General features: G+C 52.9%; 1 protein-coding gene across 1 annotated transcript; it reads right to left on the bottom strand.

Annotated features, from left to right (window-relative positions):
- Window positions 1-561: 561 nt before the first annotated feature.
- On the bottom strand, window positions 562-27,758 carry SLC6A12 (solute carrier family 6 member 12). The gene is made up of 16 exons (XM_030804650.1): window positions 27,142-27,758; window positions 25,258-25,342; window positions 23,007-23,277; window positions 17,863-17,997; window positions 13,150-13,290; window positions 12,173-12,260; window positions 11,075-11,207; window positions 9,214-9,348; window positions 8,286-8,389; window positions 7,762-7,886; window positions 7,149-7,261; window positions 6,510-6,647; window positions 5,601-5,703; window positions 3,635-3,735; window positions 2,968-3,138; window positions 562-1,684 (listed from the first exon to the last, which is right to left on the bottom strand). Exons 3-16 carry the CDS (start codon window positions 23,224-23,226, stop codon window positions 1,541-1,543), a joined length of 1,851 nt encoding a protein of 616 aa, XP_030660510.1. The 5' UTR covers window positions 23,227-23,277; window positions 25,258-25,342; window positions 27,142-27,758; the 3' UTR covers window positions 562-1,540.

Here is a 27,758-nt window from a genome sequence, read left to right as displayed (position 1 = left end):
TCACCCCAGCCAGACCTGATTTTTCCTGCAGCCGCTGGGCGGGGGCTCCAGGTGACATCTACGTACGAATCATCCCCTCATCCTGGGTGGCTTCCCTTGTCCCAGGAAACTGCCCTGAAATTCCCTCCCCAGCCGCAGTCCCTCTCCTCCCTTCCCTTCTGAACACAAGAGCACTGAACTTATCCAAACCCTGCCTTCCTCCTCCAGGAAGCCTTCCAGCCACAGAAGACGCTTGTGGGACTTGGTAGGGGTGTGGGAAGAGGAGTGGTTGAGAAAGGGGTGGAGCCATGAGTGGCAGCTAAGGAGAGCACCCCCACACCCGCCCACTGGGAGACTCGCAGACTCATGCATTCCGTGGGGGAAGAAGAGGTGGCAAGGACAAGAACAAAAGGATCTGGGAGGACATCGGGCCAGGGGATGATGGGCTGGTGGAGAAATTACCAAGGCGGGGGCGCTAGTCTGGGGAGCTCCTCACCACCTCCAACAGGGGGGCCTCTCTTCCCCCACCCCAAGAGGCATAGCTCAACAGAAACAGAGCAAGGCAAAGGAGACCAGCACACGTGGCAGGCAATCCATACACACTTGTTAACTAAGGCAGGGGGTTAATGGGAAGACACTGGCCTGAGCACAAGGAGATAAGGTTTTAGTCTTATCTCTAGCCCCCAAGAAGCCGTGTGAACTTGAAAAAGTCCCTTTGTCTCTGGTCTCCAGGTTCCTCGTCCATGAAGTCAGGGGTTTGCGTTAGAAGCAGGATGGCAAATGGTGCTGCCTGGAGCACATTCGGAAGGATTGTGAGGTGGGAAAGAATCTGTGATCAGTTAGCAATGTCGGCCTTGGGCAGAGGAACGGACAGTATAGGGAAGCATGCCGAGTGTTTGTAAAGTCTAGGAACCATCTCCTAAGCCCCTTCCATTCCAATGCTCCAGAAGCTGATGAAACACTGCAAGAACAGTGTGGAACTAGGGCGGGAGCTGCAGATGCCATGAGAGACTCGGAGGAAGCTCCAGACTGGCGGCATGCGAAGGCTTGCCTCTGTCGTTAAGCCTAAGGAAGAATCCCCTAACGGAACCTCCGATCCAACACAGTGTGCTCCGTTGTCACTTCCAACAGGGTGTGCTGTCCCATCAGGCTTCCGCATTGGATGGCAGTGTGTGTTCCAATTACAGCTCCTCTCCCCGTGTACAAATGCAGTAAGCTCTAACAAGAGGCATCCCCACAGCGGAGTCCTCATAACTCGAGGTGTTACAATCAGATGGCGGCCTCCAAAAAGACCCCCCTTTATAAAAACAATGGTGCCTTCCCACAGGAAGTGGCCTCCCAACATGGCACGTCCCAGTGGTGGTGATACCAGCACAAGGGAAGGAGCTGCTCCAGCTAGTACAAGAGAGGGGTCTGGCCTCCAGCTGGGGGTGCCTGTGGCTCTCCAGAGGTTCCCAGCAGGATTGTGGCAGGAGACAGAGGCAGAGGCTGTCCGCTGAGAATGGAGGGTGGCCCTGACCTAGGTTCCCGGCTTAGGAGCCGCCTGGCCTCTGGCCACACCCTACAAATGGGTCTCCTTCTCCCCGGCTATCAGTCCTTCCTTTGCTGGGGAGGGCCCAAAGTTCTGGCCAGCACTGCCATCCAAGTAGAGATGTTGCTTGGGCTGCGGCAGACTGGAGTCAGGGGTGATGAGCTGACGCAGGCGCTGTGGAGAGAAGAGGCAAGGATTTGGAGTTGTCGGTGAGGGAGGCACAGAAGGTTCCTCACACGTGCATCCGCAGGGCCCAGCCCAGAGCGGAGCACATGGCCAGCACCGCACAGTATGAGTGAGTAAATGAATGAACCGTTTGAGGTGAGAGGGGGGCAATAATACCGCGGCTGTGAATGAGTGTGCACTGCCTGGGTTCCAGTCCTGGCTCTGCCACTGACCTGCACCATCTAAGGCCGCTCACTTAACCCCTCTATTAATTTAATCCCCCTCAATTATCTCACCTGTAAATTGAGAATAATAGTAGAGCACACTTCACAGAACAGTGCTTGGCACAGAGTAAGTGATCAATAAATATTTTTGTTATTGTCATTACTGTTATTACTATTACTATGTGCTCAATAAGTATCTATTATTTTGCTTCTTATCAGTGGTACTGCCATGACTGTTGTTGTTGTTGTTACTGGTACCATCTGCTCCCTCCTTCTTCTTGCCTTGAATGTAGATGTGATGACTGGAATCATGACAGCCTTCTTGTGATCATGAGGTGATAAACATGATGATGAAGACACAGCATGCCCAGGATGGAAGTGTAGAAATGCAGGAAAAGTCTGGTCCCTAAGGGCCTCTTTAAGCAGCCAAACCAAATACCAGCAGCCCTAATCTCTGACCTTCTTGAAATGTAAAAAACAAATAAGCCTATTTGCTAAACTGTTGTAGGTTGGGTTTTCTATTATTTATAGGCAAGATTATAAAAAGGTAGATTTCTACCTTTGTGGGTCATTGGCTATAGTTCCTTCCAGGAGGGCATGTCCCAAACTCTAAACGGGGAGCCTCTTGCGTGTGTCCCCAGGCAGAGTTAAGGTAAGAAAAGAAGCCAGGAGCCTGCGTGTGGAGTGAACTGTGCTTGCTGGTTATCAGTTTTCCGAGGGCAAGGAATCTACAGTCTGTAAACCTTCTGTGTCTGGGCACCTTCCTGTTCATGTTTGTGACTTAGTTTTCTCCTGAACCTTTCAGCAGTTTGCCCTTGGTTAGCCTGCCCAGATCATCCACGGGAGGTCAGATTCTGCAGGTCTAGGGCTCTAGGACTTTTCAGAACATTTCTGAAAAGCCACTGGACTGGTCTTCAAAGTTCGTCTCGTTAAGATTCTGTGAGACTGAAGGGCTGCTCCACACTCAGAGTGTGTGTCTGCTCCCTGGCCCCAGCTGTGTGTCCTGCCCCAAGTCCAGCCTCTCTCGGTGCCCTCCTTTAAGAGGTCACTCTCCCCCGCATCACCTACCTTCTTGAAAGAACCCTGAGTCTTCAAGAGGGTGATGATGACGAAGAGTGGGACACAGACCATGGAAGACAGAGCCAGGAACCAGCCAATGGAGTATCCCCAGGGCGGGTACACATAGACGTTGTTGTACTTGAGGGGGGTGTACTTGCTCAAGGAGAAGAGGAAAGTGGCCTGGGAGGAGGAAGGGGCAGCCATGGGTGAGATAGGGGGTGACTGAAAACCTCTCCGCAGCTACGTACAGCCAAGGACAGAGGACACGTCAGGTGCACTGCAGCACGTCTGTAAGGTAGAAGAGTAAAAGCCCCTGCAACTCCCAGGCCAAGGCATCATTCACATCACAGACGGAGACAGGAGGCGATACAAAGGAAGGGAGGGGCTCAGAAGAGAAGCTCAGACAGACAGGAGACCAACCACTGAGAAATCAGGCAGAATCGGGAGGCACTGGGAGGAAGGGGTGGAGCAGGAAGTAGAACAAGAGTCTACCTACGGGTGGATGAGACGGCCCCAGAAAGAAGAGCAGGGAAGGCAACAAGAACAGGAAATGGAGCAGGACCCACGGGAGACTGGACAGGTGGGGAAAGAGCCCCGCATGTCAGCCGTCCTTTCCCTCATCTCTGGAGTCCTCTGGGGGCAGGAAGGAATAGAGGGGCAGCTGGTGGGCACATACCAGGCAAAGTCCAGGAGTCAGGAAGAGCCAGGAGATCTTCACCAGGGGCCATGGCCGGTAGCCAATCATGTCCTCAATGTTGTCATAGAAACGGTCCGCCCCTGAGCAGGCATGGCGTGGGAGAGTGTGAGAGCCAGAGGGTGAGAACAGCTTCCCGGTGTCTGGGAAAGACCCACTTGGCTCTGTGCCCTTCCTTCACCCCCGCCCTGTGCAGGGAAACTGGAACAGGGCACGTGAGTGAGACGCCTCCCTGACACCCTGCATCCCTGCATGAGATGCATTCGCGTCACGAGGCAGGGAGTGCATAGCGGGCAGGGGCTGCCCCCACACGCTGCTGCTGCCATCTCTTGTCAGTACTGTCTCTTGCCTCCCTGTCTTGTGATGGAGACCCCACTGTTCCAACCACAAAGGAGTGTTGTGAGCCCAAAATGGGGCTTGATGGTTAGACAAACGCCTGTTTACCTGGGTAGCAGGATGAATTTGGTTCAAGTCAAAACAGCAAAACAGGAGGAGTCCCGCTGTTCAAGCACATCATAGAAAACTCATAGAGGGCCAGAGGGCTACTGGGAACAGAATGGTGGTCTAGATTCCAGACTCCAGAGGAACCACCTCTGAGTTCCCAAAAAAAGCATGGTTAAGAAGGTTAATTTGTGTTTAGTGAAAACATTGACTGGCTTTATTTTGTTTTGTTTCATTCCTGCGGTTTCCTCATGTGCTGTAGTTCTAGGCAGAGCCAGTCTTCTAAGAAGCAAAGAATCACTGATTGGTAAAGATACTTGGAGGGCCTCTCTGCCTTCCCACCCAAAATACCTTCCCACTGATCCCTGATGCATGAAATCACAGCATTAAAGAGTCATTCCTTTGACTGTGAAAAGCCAAAGTTAAAAGCCAGATATTCTGGGTGAGCGAACCATGTTAGGGCTTATCAGCCAATCACACCTGTTGTGATCAAGTTTAGCAGGCAGGTCCCCTCTGAGAAGAAGTTTTGAAAAGGAGTTGGGGAAAATCGGAAGGCATCAGATGCCTGAGGTGAGAAGGAAGGAACATCTCCGTGGAGAGGAAAGGACCCAAGTGGGAAGGCTTAGGGTAGCAAGATGAAATCTTTTCTACTCATGGCTTTTCCTGAGGCCCTACTGTGTGGCACCCACTTGACCTCTGCCCTGAGCCTTGTGACATTGGCACTGTGTTCCCCCAACGTGGTGCAGTGGAGCCAGAGGGACCCGGGGTATGACGACGGCTTCTCCGCTTGCTGTGTGAGCTTAGGCAAGGGACTGAACCCCTCTGAGCCTCATTCTCCCCCTGCACAGATTGTAAGTGTGTCAGACCAATCAGCACCGTGCCTGGCACGCAGTCGTGCATTCGCTCAGCGAATCGGGCTTCTTCCCCTTCCTGCTGCAGGACATAGTCACCACCTGGCTGTTGCGGCGTTCAGTACGGTCGCTATCTCAGTCTGAGGGGCCAGGCTGCCGGCGGAAGTCAGTGAAAGGCCGAATTCACCTCAGTATAGCAAAGAAACGCATAAATGGAAAAGACTCTACCTCAAAAACACAGGAATGAGCCCCCTGTCCACGGGAGTACTCAGCCTGGATGATCACCTCGCTGTTGGAAAGGCAGAGTGTGGGAGTCTGTGGAGGACTGGGCTAAGTGGTGATAAACATCCCTTCTGACTAGGATTCCCAGTGGCAAAGGGCCTCTGGCCACCTCCATATCGAGGACACTGTGCACTGCTATTGATCATTCTCTCACTGTTGAAGGAAATCCATTTTGTCATCATTACAGCTCTGCCTGCTGCCATGAAAATGCCAGGCTTCCCAGCCACGGGTAAATTTCCCAGTAAGAAGAAGCAGGACAACAGCGCAAAGACACACAGAAACCAGAGGGCCAGAGAACTGCCTCCCCCAGGCAAAGCCTGCCCCTGGCTGGCCTAGACGGTCTTTCTCCCACCCTGCTTGCCCACCCCACTCACCATACACCCAGCTGATGCAGACCACTTCAAACACTGACAGGAACAGCAGGCATATGCCACTGGAAGCATAGTAGTCAAACAGCTGGAAGATGTACATCCCGCCCTGTGGGGAGAGCGTGGAGCTGGGGCATGGCCAGTGCAGGGCTGGGACACACTCCACCCCTCGGTGAGATGGCAAATACCCACGTGGGGTGCACTCCTGCCCAGCCGGTGGGATGCCATTCCTTGCATCTAAAAGGAGTTTGCCCTGTCTGCCCCTGCCTTCAGGACCCCCAGTCAACATCAGGACAATAACCTCTGACATCTGCAAGGGCACTAGGAGACTGCGGTGGACGCACATCATCTCGTCTGCCCAGCATCTCCTCTTCTGGAAAGTGACACCCCCTCATTCTTTGCTCCTTTTAGACAGGGGTATCCCTCTCTCCCTACTCCAGGCTTGAATAAGGGTCATAGCCTGGACATTTGCCACACTCTCAGGAAATGGGCCCTCTCTTTCCTCCTGGGTTGGCTGACAGTAACAGGTAAGCCTGAAGCCCAGCATCCATCCCTCATGTCACAGGAGGGAAACCTGCCTGAGTGAAGTCACAGGAGACCAAGGAGCATTCCTGACAGTGTCACAAGAGCAGCTGGATCCAACCATGCCAAAACCCAGATATCGCTAGGGTTTCCAGCAACCTGACCCAATACATTCCCCTTTCTGCTTAAGCCAGCTGTATTGGTTTCTGTCACCTGCAACCAAAAGAGACCTCACAAATGCATGCTGTGTGGTCCCTACAACCTCACTGTGGAGAGGCAGGGCAGGCGTCCACACCCCTCGTCAGCAGATGAGAAAAGGGAGGCTCTGAGAAGGGTCAGCAGTGTCCCCCGTGGCTCCCCCCCCAGAGCCTGGCCCTGCAGGCCCCAGCTCACCTCGGTGACCAGGAAGAGCCCTATGAGGTAGCACGTGACAGCGATGCTGAGGATGAGGAGCTCGCGCCGCCCGCTCTTCTGGAGCTGCCTGGGGAACATGTCTATGGAGGCTGTCACCAGGCACTCCACACAGACAAACTGTGGGCCAGGAGGGGAACTGGATGAGAGGGTGTGGGGCGGGCTGTTGGCCACCGGCCCTGGCCTCCACTTCCCCTGGCTCATCCACATTGATGCACAGGGGTGCAGGGAGCGGCACAAAGGGAAGAAATGGGGGTGCCCTGGAGTGAGCCAGCCCTGCCCTTAACTACAACTCCATGACAAAGAGTCTCAGCAGTGAGGGTTAGAGGGGGGATATGTTCTGTCCCCGGGGCTGGGGCTGGGCCACTCGAGCTGAAGGAACATCTGGGAGGATGCATCCATGCATGCAGAGGCTCAAGCCTGGGAGCACAAAGCCAGTGGCCCCTTCACAGCAAGGGGTCTCCAGACCACACCCCCAACCCCAAGGAAAAGCCCTGGACAGCAGAGGGGGCCTCAGGTTTGTGGTCAGGGGAGTGAGAGTGAGGGGAGAGTAGTGCCAGGACAAGCAGAGGCTGGCAAGAAGGTCACCATGGCAGGGCAGGCTGGGCTGCAGTGACGTACCTGGCTGTCCAGCCCTAGGAATATGAGCATGATAAAGAAGAGACAGGACCACAGCTGGGATAAGGGCATCATAGTCACAGCCTTGGGGAAGGCGATGAAGGCCAGCCCAGGACCTGCCAGGTACACAGCATAGTCAGGGAGGCTCCAGGGCGTGTGCTGCCCTCGGGAAAGAGGCGTCTCTCTAAGCACTGCGTGTGTGTGTACCTGTGCACGCACTTTAAGAGGAAACGGTGATTCCATCCACTATTCTTCTCTTTCCAGGCCTGGGAAACATACCATTCATCCATCCATCCATCCATCCCTCCATCCCTCCATCCATCATCCATCCATCCATCCATCCATGTACCCATCCATCCATTCCTCCATCCATCCATCCATCCATCCATCCATCCAGTGTTGTTCCATCTACCATCCATTAACCTCCCCCCGCCTTTCCCATGGTAATGGAAGCCCTGCTTTGGGCTAAGCACTGCCACAGATGCTAAAATTAAATCCTATTACCCATAAGTAAATCATATTGCCCATCTTTTGGGACTCATGCCTTTCAGCAAGAGAGAAGTGTGTTCTCTGACTCTCCTTCCCCTCAGGCCCCAGACAGCAAAGTGGCACCTACCTGACTCGGCCACTTCAGAAATGGGCACCCCTTGCTCTTGGGACATGAAGCCCAGGATGGAGAAGACAACAAACCCAGCCACAAAGCTGGTGGCACTGTTCAGGAAGCAGAGGGCGATGCAGTCCCTGTGGGAGTGGGGCAAGGGCAGATAGGAACGGGGAGGGAAAGAGAGGAGGAGAGAGAGATCAGTCACGGGAGGAGAGGTCAAAAGACAGTGAGAGGGGACCGAGGAGAGAGAAGGGGGAGGCAAGGGAGGCACAGAGGAGGGGAGGAAGGGAAGACAGCATGGGAAGAAGACAGTAGAAGAAAAAGACAAAAATCGGGTGGCAGACAACAAAGAGAGAAGTGAGAGAGAAAAGGAAGAAGAAAGACATTTAGTCTGGGAAATGAACCCACAAGGTCAGTCTGATACAACTTATAATGAATAAGGAAGGTCTGGGCCCAGAGACTACGGGTCTTTGCCCAGAGCCCACCCCCAGGCCCCTAGCCCTCCTTCACCCCACCCCGGCCCACGCTGTTCTCACTTGTAGCAGTTGTTGTGGTACTTGTTGTAGCTGCCCAGGGCTGTCAGGCACCCCTGGCAGATGGCAAAGGAGAAGAATATCTGGGTGCCCGCATCCATCCACACCTACACAAAACCCCAAGAAAGAGGTAGAGGCAGCCCCCAGGGCCCAGAGCCAGGGTGACCCAAGATCCAGACCCGTCCCCTGCAGCACCAGCCTGGCCCCTCAGTGCTCCCTGAGCGCTTCCCTCCTGCATCCCAGCTCTCCATGAGTGCGCCCTCCTGTCCCCATGGTGATCTCCTCCCCAGGGCGGCCCAGTTTCAGTTTGGTTCTGTAGGCACTTAGTGAGTAGCAAATACATGTGTGTTGCTTGGATTTCTCCAGGGGAATCTACAAACCATGGCTGCACCCAAGGCCTATCTGCAGGGCACACCTAGGAGTCACTTGTCTCATTCAACTAAGATCTCTATACATAGTGTCTTAAGCAGCTATGACCTGGGGACAAAGAGGCTGCTTCATCAAAATATCAAGATAAAATGCCCAGGAACCATGGCTCATGCCTGCAGTCCCAGCTGCTCAGAAGGCTGAGGCAAGAGGATGCCGTGAGCCCAGGAGGTTGAGGCTGTAGTGAGCTGTGATGGTGCCTCTGCACTCCAGCCTGGGGGACAGAGCCAGCCCCATCTCTAAGCTCCAGCCTGGGGGACAGAGCCAGCCCCTGTCTCTAAGAAAGAGAAAAAAATTTTTTTTAGGAAAAAAGTTGTATTTGAGTGGTGGAATTACAAGAGATTTTTAATTTCTTTTTTATAGCTTTCTTCCATATTTTCTAATTTTTCTCCAGTGGGCATCTATCGCTTTTAAGCCAAGGAAAAAGCAATACAAGGCTTTCAAAACTACAGACCTGGCTGGGTAGGGAAGGCACCTGGGGAAGTGGTCCCAGCACAGTACATACCTGAGGGTCCTTGAGGCGGAACAAATCTGGCTTCAAGTAATAGATGATGCCCTGGTAGGCTCCGGGAAGGGTGACACCTCGGATCAGCAAGATGACAAGCATCAGGTACGGAAACGTGGCTGTGAAATAAACCACCTGGAGGTGGGGGGACAGGCCAAGGTCACTCCTGGTGGGGACGCAGTGGCCCTCCAGCCACGCCCCACAGGCAGCTCAAGTCACACGGAGCTCAATCCTAACCTAAGAGGGGCTAAGCACAAGAAAATTTCCACACCTCCCTTTACACATTCCAGTGCGTCCGTGCTCCCCACGGGGTGTGAGATACACATCAGCAGGGGAAGGGTGGGGAGGGGAGGAGGAAGACAGGGAGGGAGGCAGGGTACAGGCTTCCAGCTCATAACCTTTCCAAGACCATTTTTCTCCTCTTATCTTTAGTCAACATGTACGTATGTACATAATCTGTACATATTTATTATGAAAAAGAGTGGTATTTCCGTACATGTATATAATGCATAATGATCAAATCAGGGCAAAGACTAAAAGGTCCAGAATCTGGTCTTTCTTAATCCTTTATCCTGGCTGTTCTCTCCCTGCCCCCTGGCGACCCAGGGGAATGGTGACCAGATTTGCACGGTGATCTGTGGGGAAAGTTAGACTGTATTTTCCAGGCTAATGGTTGGGGGAGCAGTGGTGGCTGGAGCTCCGGGGTGTTCTCTTCTGCCACTAAGCAAACTCAGCTCCTTCCCTGGGTGGCAGCAGTGGTACTCTCTGTGCTGTTATTACTGCGATGACCACTTTCATCATCCCTATCACCAACTTGTTACAATTCAGGGAGGGGAAAGGCTGCTGCTGGAACAGACTCAGTGTATGGCCAAGCAGAGAAGTCTGTTTACTGACCACTGCTGGCTTTGAAAAGGCATGAAGCACAGTCTCCGGCTCTCTGAGTTGGAAATAAAGCTCAAATCCGAATTCTCTCTATGTGACAAGCCCGTCGTTGCCCATTCTTGGTGGGAACCCCTTCAATGACTAGAAACTCACCACCTCAAAGACCGTTCTGTTTGCTAATTCAAACTCAAAATTACCTTGCTGTGTTGTTAAATACAACGACAAGTGAGTCATAAGAGCGTGTGACCCTAATGATGTCATAGCCACACATAATGGATACAGACACACACACATACGTATGAGAGAGACCAGAAGGCGACACAGCAAAAATGAACAGAGATGAGCAGTGCCAGCCTGCCAGCCTGCCAACCTGCCAGCAGGGGTCAGCTCCAACAATGGGACTTTTCTGTTTCTAATTTGCCCTGAATATTCTTTTTGTTTGTTTGTTTGTTTTTTGAGACAGAGTCTCGCTGTCACCCAGGCTGGAGTGCAGTGGCGCGATCTCAGCTCACTGCAGGCTCCACCCCACCGGGGTCACGCCATTCTCCTGCCTCAGCCTCCCGCGTAGCTGGGACTACAGGCGCCCGCCACCACGCCCGGCTAATTTTTTGTATTTTTAGTAGAGACGGGGTTTCATCGTGTTCGCCAGGATGGTCTCGATCTCCTGACCTCATGATCCACCCGTCTCGGCCTCCCAAAGTGCTGGGATTACAGGCGTGAGCCACCGTGCCCAGCCACCCTGAATATTCTTATGTAAACCGGACTTTTAAAGTCATATTGAAAAAGAAAGACTTTCCTTGCATCGAGCTAAGCTCCACCTTCCTGTGCCTCCCCCTGTTCTCACTATGCATCTCCCTTGCACTGCCCAGGAAGCGTAGTTTCTTAATAGAAAGAAATCAGTTCTCCAGAGGGTCCCCCTCAAGTGTCCCTGTAGACTCTGGGGGCCAAAAGGAGCTTCCCAGGAGGCAGCACATCTCACCTTGCCTGTGGACTTGACCCCCTTCCAGATGCAGAAATAGCAGATGACCCAGGCGAGCAGGAGGCACAGGGCCAGCTCCCAGCGCAGGGCGCCCAGGTCATGGATGCCCGAGGTGATGCCCAGAACTCGTCTCCTGGAGGATTGGGAAAAATAAGCAATGAGGGGAAAGGCTAAAGGGGACAGTTTGCGTCTGTCAGCAAGTCTGATTCTCAGAGCTGACCCCACGGATCTCATATTCCAGAGCTTCCCCCACTCCCCACCTCCCCACAGTCAGGCCATGTTCCCATAGACCAAACTACTACCATCATCCTATACGTATCTTTATCTTTCTAACTCATTTTTTTCTTGTACAGAAAGATGGAGAGAGAGAGATGAGGAATGTATAAATGAGTATTTAGAGAGTAGATATTTATACATGCAGGTTGATGGGCAAGTGCATGGGTATCCCATGGAGGGGCTGAATGTGTATTTAGTTTCTAAACGTGTGATGGGGTACTGGAACTGCGTGCGTGGGTGTGAGGGTCCGGTACTGTGAGGGCATTCATGTGTGAGGGCATTGGTGCCCACGTGGGGGTTAGCTCAGTGTGAGAGAGTACAGGCAGTCTTGGGTGGGAATGTAGGTGGACGAGTGTGGGCACAGGTAATGTGAAGGGATAAGTTGTCGTGTGAGAGGGTGAGTATGTGAGTATGCCCATGTCTTGATGTCAGCACTCCCGCCTTGGGCAATTTCAAGCTACCAGCATGACACCACCGGGCATGGCACTGGGAAGAGACATGCACGCTCAGCTCTCCTAAGGCTGTGAAGATTGTGTCCAGCACCCCACTGGACATGTGTGGGCAGACATATGCGTGGAGGTAGGGATGCGGGGTGAAGGTGGACATGACGGATAAATGTGAGTCTCTGTGGACCCGTGTGGGTAGATGTGAGAGCGTTCTCCCCTGCCTCAGTGATGTGTGGGGTTGGAGTGGGGCGGGGCAGGAAGTGCTGGAAAGCACACACAGAATCTTAAACTTGCACCCCAGACTCGCACAGCTCAGACATCCAGATTTCCTCTGCTTGGAGCCTCTTCACATGTGGCAAATGGGCCCAGCACCTACTCCCAGAATTCCATGACAGGTGAGGTAAAATTCTCAGATGGGGTCACTGTGCCGGCTCCTGAGTGGTTCAGAAAGTCCATGCAATGCTCTGTTCGGGACAAGGTTAGGGACAAGATGGAGAGAGATGCTCTTATACCCTAGTCCCCCTGGCCCTCTGGCCTTGCAGCCTAGTGGTCCTCAGCACTCCTAGCCCCAAGAGCTTCTTTTGGAGCCCCCACTCTCCAGAGCATCAGGAGGCTCACAGGGCCAGCTCCTCCTCCCCCTGCTCTTGTTCCCTGTGAATCTGGCTGCTCACCTGGCTGCCCTGCCAACCTCAGACACTATCCAGAGTTCAGATCTACTCAGCCCCCTCATGGGTGGCTGGTATGAAACGCACTCTCCCCACTTGCCCGTTCTGACTTCCTGTCTCTCCACTTGAGAGGCCAAGGGACTGCAGCCCTGCACCTGCTCTTCCCGCTGCTTGGAATGCTGCTCCCATGCTGGGCTCTCTCTCACTTCAGGCCTCAGATGACACTTCTCCCTCCCCTTGTTCTATGGTTCTGCAGTTTCGTTCACCTATCACAATTTGTAGTGGTTGTGTTTATTTGTCTGTTTTTACAACCAGGCTGTAAACACAGTGAAGACTGGGTCCCTGTTGCTTTTGCTCAGCCTTATACCTGTCTCCAGCCCTCGGCACTGTGTGTAGCACACAGTAGGTGTCCAGTAAGTGCTTGTTAAGTGCACGAATGAGTAAGTGGCAATAACCCTTGCAGTTATTTAATACAGTCCCTCTGGGTTCTCCCAACCACACTGGCTCGTCCTAGTGGCTGGCCTGAGGGCCACAGAGGAGCCGAGGAGCAGAGCTGCCCAGGAGCCCACATGGCTTGGCTGTGAGGCAAGTTCTGCTGTACTTATGCTCCCCGTCGTTGCTTGGACTCACCGGCCACCGCAGCCCAGCCCCTATTAGGCAACATCCCAGGGGCTGAAATGATGGATACCTGTGTTCCAAAAGTTGTTGCAGGTCGTCCAGGGCAGCTCAGAGGTGAAGGAGCTGAACAGGTAGAACAGAGCCCAGGCAAGGACGACGATGTAGTAGACATTCAAATATGACTCAATGACCACAGACGCCAGACCGATGCCTTCCAGAGTGGGGGAGAGGTGGGGAGGGACAAGAGAGATCAATGTTAGCAAAAAAGCCACACAGAAGCTGCCAGTTGAGGTTACAAGGGTATTGGGTGCTACACAAAGAGAACCACTGGGGTTTATCCAGTGGCATGAGAAGCCATTCATAGCATTTTTTTTTCTTTTTTCTTTTCTTTTCTTTTTTTTTTTTTTTTTTGAGACGGAGTCTTGTTCTGTTGCCCAGGCTGGAGTGCAGCAGTGGCACGGTCTCGGCTCACTGGAACCTCCACCTCCCGGGTTCAAGCAATTCTCCTGCCTCAGCCTCCTGAGTAGCTGGGATTACAGGAATGTGCCACCACACCCAGCTAGTTTTTGTATTTTTAGTAGAGACAGGGTTTCACCATGTTGGCCAGGCTGCTCTCGAACTCCTGACCTCAGGTGATCCACCTGCCTTGGCCTCCCAAAGTGCTGGGATTACAGGCACATCACCTGTGCCCTCGCGGAGGAAGTAAGAACTTTGGGCAGGGGAGGGAACAGGAGCCCTTGGGTGTGATGCAAACGACAGCAGAGGGCAGTGGTTGGGTGTCCTGGTGCCTCAGACTACAGGCGTGAGCCATACGCCCAGCCCACAGCATATTTTTCAAAGGAAGAAACACAGGTTACAGGACATTACCCTATGTATTCTGCGATTTTTGTAATATATATTTGAACATGTATTTTTTTTTCATGAGAAAAGCTCTGGAAGGATCTTCACTCAAAAGTTAACAAGTGATTCTCTAGGTGGTAGGATTTCAGATAACATTTTCAAGTTTCTGGGTGTTTTTTTGGCTATTTGCACTTTCTAGTTTTTCTACAACAACCATGTATTGGTTGTAAAATGAAAAGGGGATGGAAGAAGGAAAGAGTAAGTTGGAAAAGTTGGTAAGAATGCATCTCGCACCTATAATCCTAGCACTTTGGGAGGCCCAGGCGAGCGGATCACTTGAGGCCAGGAGTTCAAGACTAGCCTGGCCAACATGGCGAAACCCCATCTCTACTAAAAATACAAAAATTAGCCAGGTGTGGTGGCACACGCCTGTAATCCCAGCTACTTGGGTGGCTGAGGCACGAGAATCCCTTGACCCCAGGAGGCAGAGGTTGCAGTGAGCCGAGATCACACCACTGCACTCCAGCCTGGTGACAGAGGGGCATCAGGATAAGAGCGAAAGCAAGAAACCAGAGAGGAAGGGAGAAATGGTCCCTGCGTCAGGAACGCAGGAGCCTGAGTCAGCACCTAGCGCCATCTCACCAGAAGCTAGCAAGAGGCAAGACCGCCAGCAAAGGTGGAGACCTGGCTGCTATTTTAACACTTGTCATGAAGCCTCGTGGTTAGCTGGGTGCACTTGATCTCCTGGTGGTGTATTTGGGGCGGGAGGGGGTGGGGGGAGAGGGAGTTCTTACACACACCTCCCCAGCCCTCGTCTACAAAGTGGAATCTTTTCCACTGTCATTTTAAAAGCAGCATGTTGCCAGGGGGCTCGGGAGTCCTGCAGAGAGGGGCTGGGGCCCGGTTTCGCGGGTGAGAGAACCCCCCGCCCCTTCCCTGCCGGCTTAGCCCTCTCTTAGTCTTTAGTCAATGCTCAATAACTGTGTGTGTGTGTTGTGTGTGGTGTGTGTTGTGTGTGTTGTGTGTGTGTGTGTGTGTGGTGTGTGTTGTGTGTGTTGTGTGTGTGTGTGTGTTGTGTGTGGTGTGTGTTGTGTGTGGTGTGCGTGTTGTGTATGTATGTGTTGTGTGTGTTGTGTGCGTTTGTGTGTGTCGTGTGTGTTGTGTGTGTTGTGTGGTGTGTGTGGTGTGTGTTGTGTGTGGTGTGTTGTGTGCGTTTGTGTGTGGTGTGTTGTGTGTGTGTTGTGTGTGGTGTGTTGTGTGTGTTGTGTTGTGTGGTGTGTGGTGTGTTGTGTGTGTGTTGTGTGAGTGGTGTGTGTGTGTTGTGTGTTGTGTATGTGTGGTGTGTGTTGTGTGTGTGGTGTGTGTGTTGTGTGTGGTGTGTGGTGTGTGTGGTGTGTGTGTGTTGTGTGTGGTGTGTTGTGTGTGGTGTGTTGTGTGTTGTGTGTGGTGTGTTGTGTGTGTGGTGGTGTGTGTGTTGTGTGTGGTGTGTGTTGTGTGTGTGTGTGTGTGTGTGTTGTGTGTGTGGTGTGTTGTGTGTGGTGTGTTGTGTTGTGTGTGGTGTGTTGTGTGTGTGGTGTGTGTGTTGTGTGTGGTGTGTGTTGTGTGTGGTGTGTGTTGTGTGTGGTGTGTTGTGTGTGGTGTGTGTGTGTTGTGTTTGTGTTTGTGTGTGGTGTGTGTGGTGTGTTGTGTGTGGTGTGTGTGTTGTGTGTGGTGTGTGTTGTGTGTGTTGTGTGTGGTGTGTGGTGTGTGGTGTGTGTGTTGTGCTGTGTGGTGTGTGTTGTGTGTGGTGTGTGTTGTGTGTGGTGTGTGTGGTGTGTGTGTGTGGTGTGTGTGTGTTGTGTTGTGTGGTGTGTGTTGTGTGTTGTGTGTGTTGTGTGTGTTGTGTGGTGTGTGTGGTGGTGTGTGTGGTGTGGTGTGTGTTGTGTGTGTTGTGTGTGTTGTGTGGTGTGTGGTGTGTGTGGTGTGTTGTGTGTGTTGTGTGTGTTGTGTGGTGTGTGGTGTGTGTGTTGTGTGTGTGTGGTGTGTGTGTGGTGTGTGTGTTGTGTGTGTGTTGTGTGTTGTGTTGTGTGGTGTGTGTGTGGTGTGTGAGGTGTGTGTGTGTGGTGTGTGTGGTGTGGTGTGGTGTGTGTGTGTGGTGTGTGTGTGGTGTGTGGTGTGGTGTGTTGTGTGTGTTGTGTGGTGTGTGGTGTGTGTTGTGTGTGTGTGTGGTGTGTGTTGTGTGTGTGTTGTGTGGTGTGTGGTGTGTGGTGTGTGAGGTGTGTGTTGTGTGTGTGGTGTTGTGTTGTGTGTGTGGGGTGTGTGTTGTGTGTTGTGTGTTGTGTGTGTGGTGTGTGGGGTGTGTGTTGTGTGTTGTGTGTGTGGTGTGTGTGGTGTGTGTGGTGTGTGGTGTGTGTGTTGTGTGTGTTGTGTGTTGTGTGTTGTGGTGTGTGGTGTGTGGTGTGTGTGGTGTGTGTGTGTGTGTGTTGTGTTGTGTGTGTGGTGTGTGTTGTGGTGTGTGTGTGGTGTGTCAGGGTCCGGGCTAGAGCTCAGTGGTGTGATCTCGGCTGCAATGAGCTCATTGCAGCCTCAACTCCCGGGTTCAAGCGATCCTCCCACCTCAGCCTCCGGAGTAGCTGGGACCACAGACAGACCTGGCTAATTTTTACATGTTTTTGTAGAGACGGGAGAAGGGGAGGGTCTCACTATGCTGCCCAGGCTGGTCTCGAACTCCTGGGCTCAGGCGATCCTCCTGCCTCCGCCTCCCGAAGTGCTCACTACTTAATGAAGGACTGCGGACCTTTCAGAACAGCCTGGCTGAAAAATCAGTGCTGACTGTGAACAAACCCCCTCCTTTGGGGCCGGGCGAGCGCACCCTGGCAAGGACGGTTCCACCGCGGTCTCCACCGCGCAGCGGCGTTGGGGCGGCCCGGGCGTTCTCCGCGGGGGCGGGCGTGGCGCCGCGCAGGAGGGACCCGCCGACGGCAGAGGGTCCCCGGGGAGCGGGCGGGGTGCTGAGAGCGCGCACACAGACACCCACACAAACACACAAACAAGCGGCCACTGTGCCGCGGCGGAACGCGCTGTGCTCGCGGCCGTCCGGCCCATCCGGCAGCCCTGGGTCAGCCCCGGGAACTCAGCGGCCCCGGGATTGCCGAGCCGGGGGCCGGCGTGCTGGTGGGGCTGTCTGGGAGAGGGGGCAGGGGCGGCGCTGGGTGGAGGAGCCACCGTGTGACTTGTGGGGAACGTGCGGGTGAGCGCAGGGGCGCGCCTTGAGCCAGTGCGCGCGGCTCCCGGAGCGGGGAGGGCGGGGAGAGCAGCCCGACCTCCCACCCGCAGAGCACGGTGCGCAGACCCCGCTGCGATCCCAGGCCCTGCCGCCTCTTCGACTTGGAAAAGAGGGAAAGAGCCACGACCTCTCTCCTCTCCCATTCCAGTGCTCCGTTTGCTCACCCTGACCACGGCCCCCCCAAGCCGTCTGTGCGCCCCAGAGAGGCCAGGCCTGCATGTGCTGTCCATGGGCCTAGGCCTAGGGCCCAGCTGAGTGGGTCATTGACACTACTGCTGGGATCGAGGGCAGAACCGGGGAACCTGTGTTCTGAGGCACAGCACCCCTGGAGCACCCAGGACCTGTGAGTGGAGCCACAGGTTAGCCAAGCTTCGCTCGGCTCCAGCCCCTCACTTCTGCCCCCCCCCAGGGGCCCGTGGTTGCCCCAAGAGGCATCACCACCAAACTGGCCTCCCCCACCTCCCCCGATCAGTGCGAAGGGTCCCAGCTTGCTCTGGAGCCAGTGTTTCCCCACCAGGCTCTCTCCAGCCCACCCATGCAGCCTGGTTCTGCACTCGGCGCAGGATGGAAGTGAGCGGATGGGGGAAGCAGCGGATGGGCGGGAAGGGAGAGACAATGTGGGGGGGATGCAGGCAAGATGGCGACCCCATGAATAGGAAGGCGGGGGAGGGTACATACCCTGGAAGAGGGGACAGATCTTCCTCCAGGCTGTGACACTCCCTTGGCTGGTGTATTGGCCCAACGCCACCTCCAGGAAGAACACCGGGATGCCGCAGACAAAGAAGAAGATGAAGTAGGGGATGAAGAAGGCTCCTGCAGAAGAGAGAGAGGCAGGGCTGAGCCACACCCGGGCTCTTCCTCAGCCTCCATCCTTTCAGACCCTCCTCCCGCAACAAACCCGCCCTCCATCATCTTGTTCTTAATCTTCCTCCTGGCACTTCCCAAGGGCCCGATCAGCCTCCTCCTGTCTGCGTGCCGTCCTGAGCGTTAGGCAGGCACAGGTGGGAATGTTCTGATCTGAACCCTACACAGAATGAGAAAAGCCTTGGAAGGGAAATTAATGAAAACTTAGGTGGAAATTCTAATGTATGCACTGTTTGTTTTCTTAGTGTGCTTTACAAATCTAGTCAATAGATTATTTTTGGAATAAACACATGGCGTCTGTATAACTTGATATGCTTATTAAACTTTCGGTACGTTTTAGAGAAAAACACAAGCACTTCGGAAGCATTATTTTCCCACTAATAATTTTCAGGGTGTTTGTTGCCTTCACCCAGTTCTGATCTGAACTGGGCTTCCAGCAGAGAAGGCCATCATGTGATTAGGTGCCAACCTGCAGGTGCCAGAGGGAGGCCAGGCCTAACAGACAACCAGCAGGTTACACAGGAATGGAATCTCTTCAGATTCCACACCCAGGAGACCTACTTCAGTAGGAGTCACTAAGGCATAAAGCTCGCGTGAGAAGTTCATCTCAGGGTGAATGGATTATTGCGTGTTACACCGTGAGAACGCTGAGTGCTTATTTGGTGCCTACTTCATGTCAGGCACTCTTGTACGTGCTTCATCAACATCACAGTCCTTGCAAAACAACCTCCCACGGGGCAGGCCCTACTGTTATCCCCATTTTGCAGATAATAAAACTGAGGTCACTTTAAAGATGGAAAAACCGAAGCATGAATGAGGAAACTGAAGCACAAACCCAGGCGGTCTAGTCCTGAGGCTGAGCTCGTAATGACTGCAGTATATACCTCTGATACTTCATATCCATATTATTATGTAGAAAACATAGAAAGTACAGAGGGAAAGAAAGGAAAAAGCATTGTATATCCTTCCAGATTTCTTAAAAGCACACACACTTGTTTCTTTTTTGCAAAAATGAGAAGTAATCGTGTATCAAATACATTGTTTGATAACCACTTTTTAAATTTTTACCATAAACCTCTTCATGTCAGTAAATACATATCTACCTCATCATTTTGATGGCTGCCTAGTGTTCCACTCTCTGTATCTATCCTGGTGCACTTCGTCAGCATGTTACATTGGACTTTTGGTCATTTCATCCGAAACACTGTCATAATGAAGACCGCTGTCCACATCCTTGTGCACTTGTCTAATTCATTCCTTAGTACAAGTTACCAGTAGAGGAATTCCTGAGTCAAAAGGTATGCACTTTTTTTCGCTTTGTGTGTGTGTATGATAAAATATGCACAATGTAAGACACTTTAACTGTTCTTAAGTACACAGTTCAGTGGAATTAAGTATATTTGCAATATTGTGCCACTGTCACCACCATTCATCTCCAGAGCTTTTTCATCATCCCAGACTGAAACTGTACACGTTAAACCCTAACTCCCCATTCCCCTCTCTTCCCAGCCCCTGGTAGGCATGATTCTACTTTCTGTTCTATGCATTTGCCTGTTCTAGGTACCTCATGAAAGTGTAATCATACAGTAATTATCTCTTTGTGCCTGTCTTATTTCACTCAGCATGCATGCCTCCAAGATTCATCCAGGTCATAGCATGAATTCCCTTCTTTTTGAAGGCTACGTAATATTCCCTTGTGTGAACCTACCACATTCTGTTTATCTATTCATCTGTTCATGGATATTTGGGTTGTTTCCACCTTTGGGGTATGCACATTTTTTAAACATGCATTTCCAAATTGTTCTCCAAAACTCTTGCACCAATCTGCATTCCTGACAGCAATATGTGGGGAAGGAAAAAGGTTGTGTCTCCTGGATCCTAGGGTGCCACAACAGGCCAGTAACTCTCCACTGAGTTCCAAAGTCCCTTTGAACCCCATGTTTGCCTTTCCAACCCTAGGAATACTGGAGTGTTGGTCAGCACAGTGCCAGTAACACCACTGACTCAGGTTTCAGTGGCTTGGGAAGTCCCAGGACCTAGGCTGAGGGGTAGCATTCAGTAGAGGGACACGGCCTGAGGCCTCCCCAGAAGGCAGTTTACAGGATGTCTGTCAGCGGGTGTGGCCCACGGGTTATGTGCGGGAGGTCCTTCCCTCTGATAAAGGAGGTGGCTTCAGTTCTCACCTGGGAGTGTGGACTTCCGCCCCACAGAAGACGGGGTGACCTCAGGAGGCCTGGAGCTGGGTCTCGCTCAGACTGGGTCCTCCCTGAAAGGGCGGCACTAAGTCTGGACCTTCGGGGGCAGATGAAGAGGTTGGTTCTGGATTGCGTTTGGGCGTCCTCTACCCTTGGGTTTTCAGAACGCTAACGCTGCCAACACCCTCCCCTCAAATTCTCTTATCAGTGCCTTGCTTTGGAAGGTTACCCTGCTTCATGTCTCCTTGGTGTCAGCCCAGGCTATGGGCACGGGCAGCCCAGTGATGTCCCACAGGGACCTATACCGACAGGGTGCCCTGAAGCCTGGGGTTGGTGTGAACACCTCTGCATTGTGCCTTACCTCTGCTGCGTGCTCTTTTCTGAACCACTCACAACCCGGATAATGGGAACTTCCTCAAGTTCTCTTCTGAGGTGAATGATTTCCAGTTCAGGGCTCTACTCTTTTTCATAACCAAAGACCTCGTTAGACCAATAGTTTTACTACTCTTTTTTGTTTCTTTTGAAAGATTTTTCTCTAAAGAACTATGTTTACTAATTAATAATCAATAAATGTCCCTGCATATATTAATAAAAATCATATTTAACTGCCAATCTGGCCTTATGGTCAGCCTGATATAAACTTTATTATCACTCTGAGTTAGTACAGTTCAGTCTAAAGCAAAAAAATAAAAGACATTTGGACTAGTCTGTGACGTCCTGTTTCCACATCCATCCATCACTAGGTTGCTGGAAATGAGTAAATGAATTCCTGGTCCTTCTTTACTACCTTTCTAGACCCCCACGGACCAGTGGCTCCAGAAGGGGACCCCAACCTCATTTGGCCCCTCGTGTTAAAGATGAAAGAAAGGGTGTCTTTCCCAAGAGTTAGGCTGGGGCAGAGGTAACCCGGATCCGATATTCCATGATGTTACTGGGGGTACTTATCTCTCTCTCTCCACCCCGCCCCACGGCCAGGACAGAGGCCACAGCCACAGCAGAAGCCAGCACGACAGGACAGAGGCAGGGTGGGCCCCAACACCGTAGCCCTGCCTCCCAGGCTCTAGTGCTGTCTCCCTCCCAGATGGCTGGGTGAGGAGTGTGCCGTGACGCAGGAATTGGTTCCGGGGCCCTCTGCAGTCCTGGGCAAATCCTCTCCACCAAAGAAGGGCTTAGTCTGAGCACCTCTGTCTCCAGCCCTAACATCCTATATGCCATGAGATGGTGGCCCTGGATGAAGAAGGAAACCACCACCCTGCCCCTTCATCTTGCCTCCCCTGACTTTCTGGCCCAGGGTCAGCCTACACTCAGCCTCAGCACCAGACACCGAGCCAGCCCGAGAAAGCCTACCGCTATTTCTTAGGAGCTGTCAGTTCAAGCAGCTTGTGATCGTAACTGTAAGCTTTAAAACACATAACAAGATACATAGTAGACACTCTGTAAGTATTGGTCAGATTTAATATAGTGTTTAGGAGGGTTTTCTCAACAAGTTATCTCTAAATGTGAGTATTCCTTTCTACCTTCCTGAAATGTTTCTAATATTTGCAATAAACATATACCGTTTCCACAAGAAAAATAAAAGTGATTTCAAAAGGCAAAATAAAATGAATCTAACCACTCACAAAGGACGGCACATTGAACGATTCTATTCCTATGAAATAGCCCTAATAGGGATCCATCGAGATGGGCAGCACGTAAGCGGTTGCCAAGGGCTGGCAGGGAGAGGGAATGAGGAGCGACTGCTAATGAATATAGGATTTCTTTTGGGGATGATGAAAATGTTCTAAAAGTGATGGTGGTGATGGTTGCACAGTTCCGTGACTGTACTAAAAACCACTGAATTGTACACTTAGAAAAAGGAATCTGGCCCCTCCCCACCACTGCTAATTTTTACATCCAGTGCTGAAAAATAATAAAATCATGTTTCCCTAATTTCAAAAAAACTCAAAGGCAAGGTATTTCTCCAACCAAAATTGCTTTGGTGGCTCCCATCTCACTCAGAACAGAGCCTGAGTGACCCCTGTTACCTCTCTGACCTCACGCCGTTATTCTCTCCCTCTCATTCCGCCCCAGCCACACCTGCCTCCTCACTGCTCCTCAGACAGGCCTGCTGCTTCCACCCCCAGGACCTTGGCACCTGCCGTTCCCTGTGTCAGAGTGTTCTCCATCCAGGATACATCCACGACACTCACGCCTTCACTTCCTTCAAGTCTGCTGAAATGTCACCTTCCCCTCTGCACGCCTAGCATTCCCTATCCCTCTTCCCTGCGTCACGCCTCACCCCTCCACTCATCACCATTTGACATAGAGCACGCTGAACTGTTTGTCCGCAACCTGCCGCAGACACAGTACAACTCCTCAGAACCCTTCCACGGAGTGTAGCACATGGAATGTGTTCTGTTTTGCACCCAGCGCCGGGTCTGGCACGTGACAGGCCTGCAATCATGTTTACTGAATGAATGATGACTGAATTCTATCAACGACTGACCTTTACATAGTCATGAAGGAGCTTGTTAAAAACTAGAATTTCTTGGTCCTGCCCATCACCTAATTTCATCTTCACCGTCGTCCTGGGAGGTATTGTCCCCATTTCACAGAGGGGGACGCTGAGGCTAGTGGTGGAGCTGGAACTCAGACTCAAGTCCTCCAATTCCAAAATAGCCCTCCTTTTATAAACCACACTGCCCAGGAAGGAGGGCCCAGGTAGGCACTGCCCAGCTGACAGCGCACAGCTCTCCCCACCATGCCTACCCAAAGTGAACTCACCACCTCCGTTTTTGTAGCAGAGATAGGGAAACCTCCAGACATTGCCCAGCCCAATGATCTCCCCGGCCACTGACAGCACAAACTCCATCTTGTTGGTCCATTGGCCCCGATCCTTCACCTGGTCCTCGTCTTCCTGGTCCAACTTCTCTCCCTCCTCGGGGACCCAGGAGGCCGCAGGAGGCCCATGCTCTTGCACTGCCACCTTCCCGTCCATGGCCATGTGGTGGGTCGGGAGGCCCCGCTGGGTGGGCAGGATGACGAGGGCCAAAGCCTGGTGGGAAGAGAAGAAATTAGCTGCAAAACCCGACATGGTCCCGCCAGCCCTGCGCTCCCGTCCCAGTCTCTGCTGTCAGCCCGTTGCTGTTCTTCCCAAGTGCTCCACGGAATTTACACCTAAAGTTACACTTCGCTCTCATGACTCTAAGAGCAAATCTTAGTGTTCTGAGTTTGCAGATGAGGAAATCCGGGCCTTGGCAGATGAAGTGATTTGCCCAAGACCACTCAGGAGTAGAACCGTGATGAAAACTCAGGCTCGGGCTGTTCATTTTCATGTCCCTTTTTATGTGTACAGCTCGCCACCATCCCAGCCGGCCCATCTGCCCAGGCCCTTGATGTCTGCTGAGTGGCCTCAGCCTGGCCTCTGGCCTCCAGGTCAGAAGGGATCAAAGGCTGCCAAGGTAGCAAGGGTCGAAGGGCAGGTGTGGCCGAAGTGACTGCCTGGTTCTCTCCTAGCCAGCTGTGTGCTAAGGTGATCGATCCACTCGGGGTAAACAGGGGAGCCAGCAGCTCTGGGCAGCTGATTGGGAGGAAAAGAGAAGGTGGGGCCTCTGAGCAAGGCCAGATGACAACAAGGATTGGCACCAGGGACAAGTGTAAGCTTTCGAGGGAGCCCCAGCTCCTCTTCTCTCTGTTGCGTCTCTGTCCTGAGAAAAACTGGGGGGCCCTGGTGCCAGAAGGGATCACCAGACCAGTTCTCACCTGGCTGGCAGGGCAGTCATCTCCCGATGACCCCCAAGGTGAGCAAGTGACTGGCTTCTCAAGAGGGAGGCCCAGCAGTGGCTGCCCATCTCAGCAGGTCACTGCCCTTCCCTTCTCCCTGCCCTCCCAGAGAGCCCAAAGCTCCCTAGACCTCCAGAAAAGTGACGTGGGCCATTCTCAGTTCTACTCGCTGTCCCTTGGCCGGCCTGTCAACTGCCAGGAGATAAATCCGCTTCTGTCAGGGTGTATCTCCCATCTATGTTTGCCTTCTCCTCCCTCTCATACACACAAACGATTACCCTGAGGCCACCTCTGCCTTTATTCCCAGGAATTGCCAAGAGGAGGTGCCCCAGACTGTAGAGGGGAGCTCCCATCCCACAGCCCCTCACCTCTGAGGGGTATTGAGGGAATCAAAGTGACCAGGTCTACCAAGTGCCCCACGTTCCTCCAAGGCTCTGGAGAAACAGGGATTCTTTTTATTAAGGAAGAGTCTGTGTTTATTTACTGGTCCTTTTAACCCAGGCAACAGCCCAAGCCCAAGTCAGTTAGAAAGGCGCGGGCAGGAGCCATGTGAGGTTATGGAAATTTTTGAAGGTGACTTGGAGGGTGCAGGTTATCCCAGGAATGGGAAAGCGTGTCAGAGTGAAATTCTGGCATTGGCACCTACTCAGAGGCTTCCACTGCAAGCTCAGCCCAGGAGGGAGGATGAGGATAGCCACCCTGTGGGAATCAAAGACCTTGGGTCTCTGTTATAAGGGAGAAGGCAGGGGAAAAGGGGGCAGAAAGAGCCTCTGAGTTCGGAGTATGTGATCAGACCCATGGGGGCTTTGAGCACTGGAGGCTGGGGATGAAAAAACGGGGAGGTGGCCCCATGGGAGAAGTTGGTAACATCTGAACCCAAATGTAGATGTTGCTACAGAATTAGGAATGAGGCACCCTGAGAAATGATTCCAGAATCATCACCAAACAAATTAACAAACTAGTGAACGAGCTTGAAAACATGCATGAAAATGCACCAGACAGGAAACCCAAGTTGTAATCCAGATCTAGCTGTTAATAATAATAATAGGTTAACGTCTGAGTCAGCAGTATGTTAAAAACAGGCACTCTTTCTGTATATTATTGAAGTGCATCCTCGTAAGAATCTTTGAAGTTAGGTATTACTATTAGCCCCACTTCATGTGTGAGGAAGTGAAGCTCCAAGAGATGAAGGAACAGTGCCTGGCGCCTGCAGGGCCTCAGGACACTACTCTCGATGCTACAATAAACTTACCAAGACAACGAGTCGTGGAGCTGGGTCTCTAACTTGCTGTGTGACCTCAGGCAAGTCACACCTCCTCTCTGAACTTTAAGTCTCCCTGGAAGAGAGAGTGAACGCTGCTCAGCAGGGGCTTTCAGAGGGTGAGGGGATAAAAACAAGACTCGTAAAGAGACGGAGAACTGACTGCCTCTGCTCGCCGCCCATAGCGTTGCTCATCTCAGGGCAAGCCCCAAGCACAAGGGCCCCTAGGGCAGTGGTCAGAAATGAGCCTTACTGTTCCCAGACCACAGGCAGCTATGGCAGGACCAAGGTGGTCTCAAGAGTTGGGGGAGTAGAGGCTTGTTGGGGAGAAGGAGTAAATGCAGGGAAAGCCAGAGGGAGCAGGGGTAAGGAAGCAAATCACAGAATCCAGTTTGGGCCCAGGATTTGGGTTTCATCAGAAATAGGGGAAGAGAGAAAAGAGAACATGAGCTGATGAACTAACACTGACACGACATGTTTTTTTTTAATAAATAAAAATAAAAATAAATAAAATAAAAAAGTAATTGGGAGGCACATAACTTGTGGTTAAGAATGAAAATCCAGAATGGCAGAATGAAAGCAAGAGCAAGTGAAAAGGGCAGCTGGCCCCGAGCCATGGCAACTCAAGGGGAAACCGGCTTGAACTGCAGCAAGAGGGATTTAAGTTAGACTCAGGGAGGAAATGGCCCAGAGGATGTTAGACACCAGAACAAGCTGTACTGAGTTCTCCTTTCTGGGCTACTTTTAAAAGGCAAAGGACCACACACCCCACCCCCGCTGTGCCCTTCTACCTCCAGCTTCGGCTGGCTGCCTCTCCAAGGCCTCCCACCTGCTTGCTAAGCTGGGGCAGGGCGTGAGGGATGGGGGACGGGCCTCATCATACTTCAGTGCCCTCCAGAAGCAAACACACCAATTTCCACGCCGGGCTTGGTGCTGCCCAGAGAGGAAATCTTCAAGAGACTAGAAAGTCCAAAGTTAACTCTGTTTTCAGGAGCTGGGCATGTCGCCAGAGGCCCAGCTGGGGCTAGCAGAGGGGCAGACAAGACCAGAAATGCTGCTGCCCGCGTGCTGCTTGGATCCCAGCTCTGTCCCCTTTGCTCCCCAGTCCAGCAAAGGAATAGCTCAGACCCTGCACATGGGGGATGGGACACCCAGCCCCTGCCTCAGTCCACACCCACATACCAACACCCATTCCCGTACACACACTGGTGCCATTTCCCGTCACGTCCCTTCGCGCACACATACCTGTGTGCATGGCACCAAAACCTGGCTCTCTCTGTAGTCCTTCACACCCCGTGAGCTGCTGGTCTCAGCTGGTGGCTGCCCGCAACTCCGCTGAGTGCCCGCCTTGGGCACAAGCACACCCATGGCACCCACTGCCCAAACCAAGACAGCTTCCTCCTGGGAGACGCCTGGCACCCAGCTCGTCACGCTCAGCCGGCAGGCAGCGGGCAAGAGCCCCTCACCTGTGATCATTTACTGCAGTTCCTGGGCCCTCAGGAATGCCCCGAGGTTTCTCCCGTCCACTTCTCCTTCCACCTTGCTGGGCACCATCTGCTCCCCTCCCCTCGTCAGATGACCACCCCTGCTGTCACCCACTGCCATGACCAGCTCCCCATCGCTGGACATTCCTGCTCCACAGGCTAATCGCTGAGCTGCTCCCACGCTGGATGGGGCGGAGCTAGGGGGCACCCCTTGCCCTGAGAGTCGTGGGCATCAGACTTGCCCTTTGGCCTGAGGTTATCTCAGGTCCTGCCCCCGCCGTAGACACGCACAGTTCTACAGTCTCGCTTCCCAGGGCTCTATCCCTCCAGCCCCTCTGAGCAGCAGTTGGAGGCTGCAGAGGCAGAGCCAGCCCCTCCACTTCCTGCTCACCTCAGTCCCCAGCACAGGCTCCTGTGGTCAGCTCAGCTGCAGGCATCAGGTCTCCAGGAGAGTCCCGGGGCAGCTGCTTATGGGAAAGCCAAGAGAGCCGGGACCTGAAAGGGAAACTGCCCTCCACGTTCACGCCTAACCCTGTTCCTCCCAGGGCAGAATCCCATGTGACTTGTCCAGGGACTCCCAGACAGAAAGAAGCTCTGTGTGTGTGTGTGTGTGTGTGTGTGCGTGTTGGGGCGGGGGGGGGGGTGTGTTGGGGAGTGAAGGGACAGAGAAATACCAGGAGCAACAGGAGGGACTGAGGCCAAAAGTTTGTGAACCAAGATTACAACATCCAACCTCAGGAAGTCAAGTCCTCTGTCCCCAGCACTCCCACCCCCATCCCACTCTCACTGTGAACCCACTGTCTCCAGACTGGTGCCCTCCCAGTGGGCACAGTCCCATGATGGCCCCTCTAGAGCTGGGCTGAGCTGCTCCCTTGGGCAGGGGAAGGGGCTCAGAGACTCACACCCTGACCTCACCTCCCCTCCTCCTGCTCCCTGCCATTCCCCCTTCCCCCTTTCCCCTATCCCCCTCCAGAACCATCTCCTTCCCAGGGACGAGGAGATGGGGAT

Source organism: Nomascus leucogenys, chromosome 23, assembly GCF_006542625.1.
Source record: "Nomascus leucogenys isolate Asia chromosome 23, Asia_NLE_v1, whole genome shotgun sequence".
Taxonomy (NCBI): Eukaryota; Metazoa; Chordata; class Mammalia; order Primates; family Hylobatidae; genus Nomascus; species Nomascus leucogenys.
Note: the sequence above shows the minus strand (reverse complement) of the source record. Positions and strands in the feature narration are given on the sequence as shown.

What these genes read in the sequence shown, in the direction of transcription:
- SLC6A12 (XM_030804650.1), bottom strand. Translation starts at nt 23,226, where the DNA reads ATGGCCATGGACGGGAAGGTGGCAGTGCAAGAGCATGGGCCTCCTGCG. An exon ending in CCTGTCATGGAATTCTGGGA is followed by an intron (nt 11,208 to 12,172) that starts GTAGGTGCTGGG and finishes CCAATCCTCCAG; the next exon opens with GAGACGAGTTCTGGGCATCA. An exon ending in CTCAGGGTTCTTTCAAGAAG is followed by an intron (nt 1,685 to 2,967) that starts GTAGGTGATGCG and finishes TTCTCTCCACAG; the next exon opens with CGCCTGCGTCAGCTCATCAC.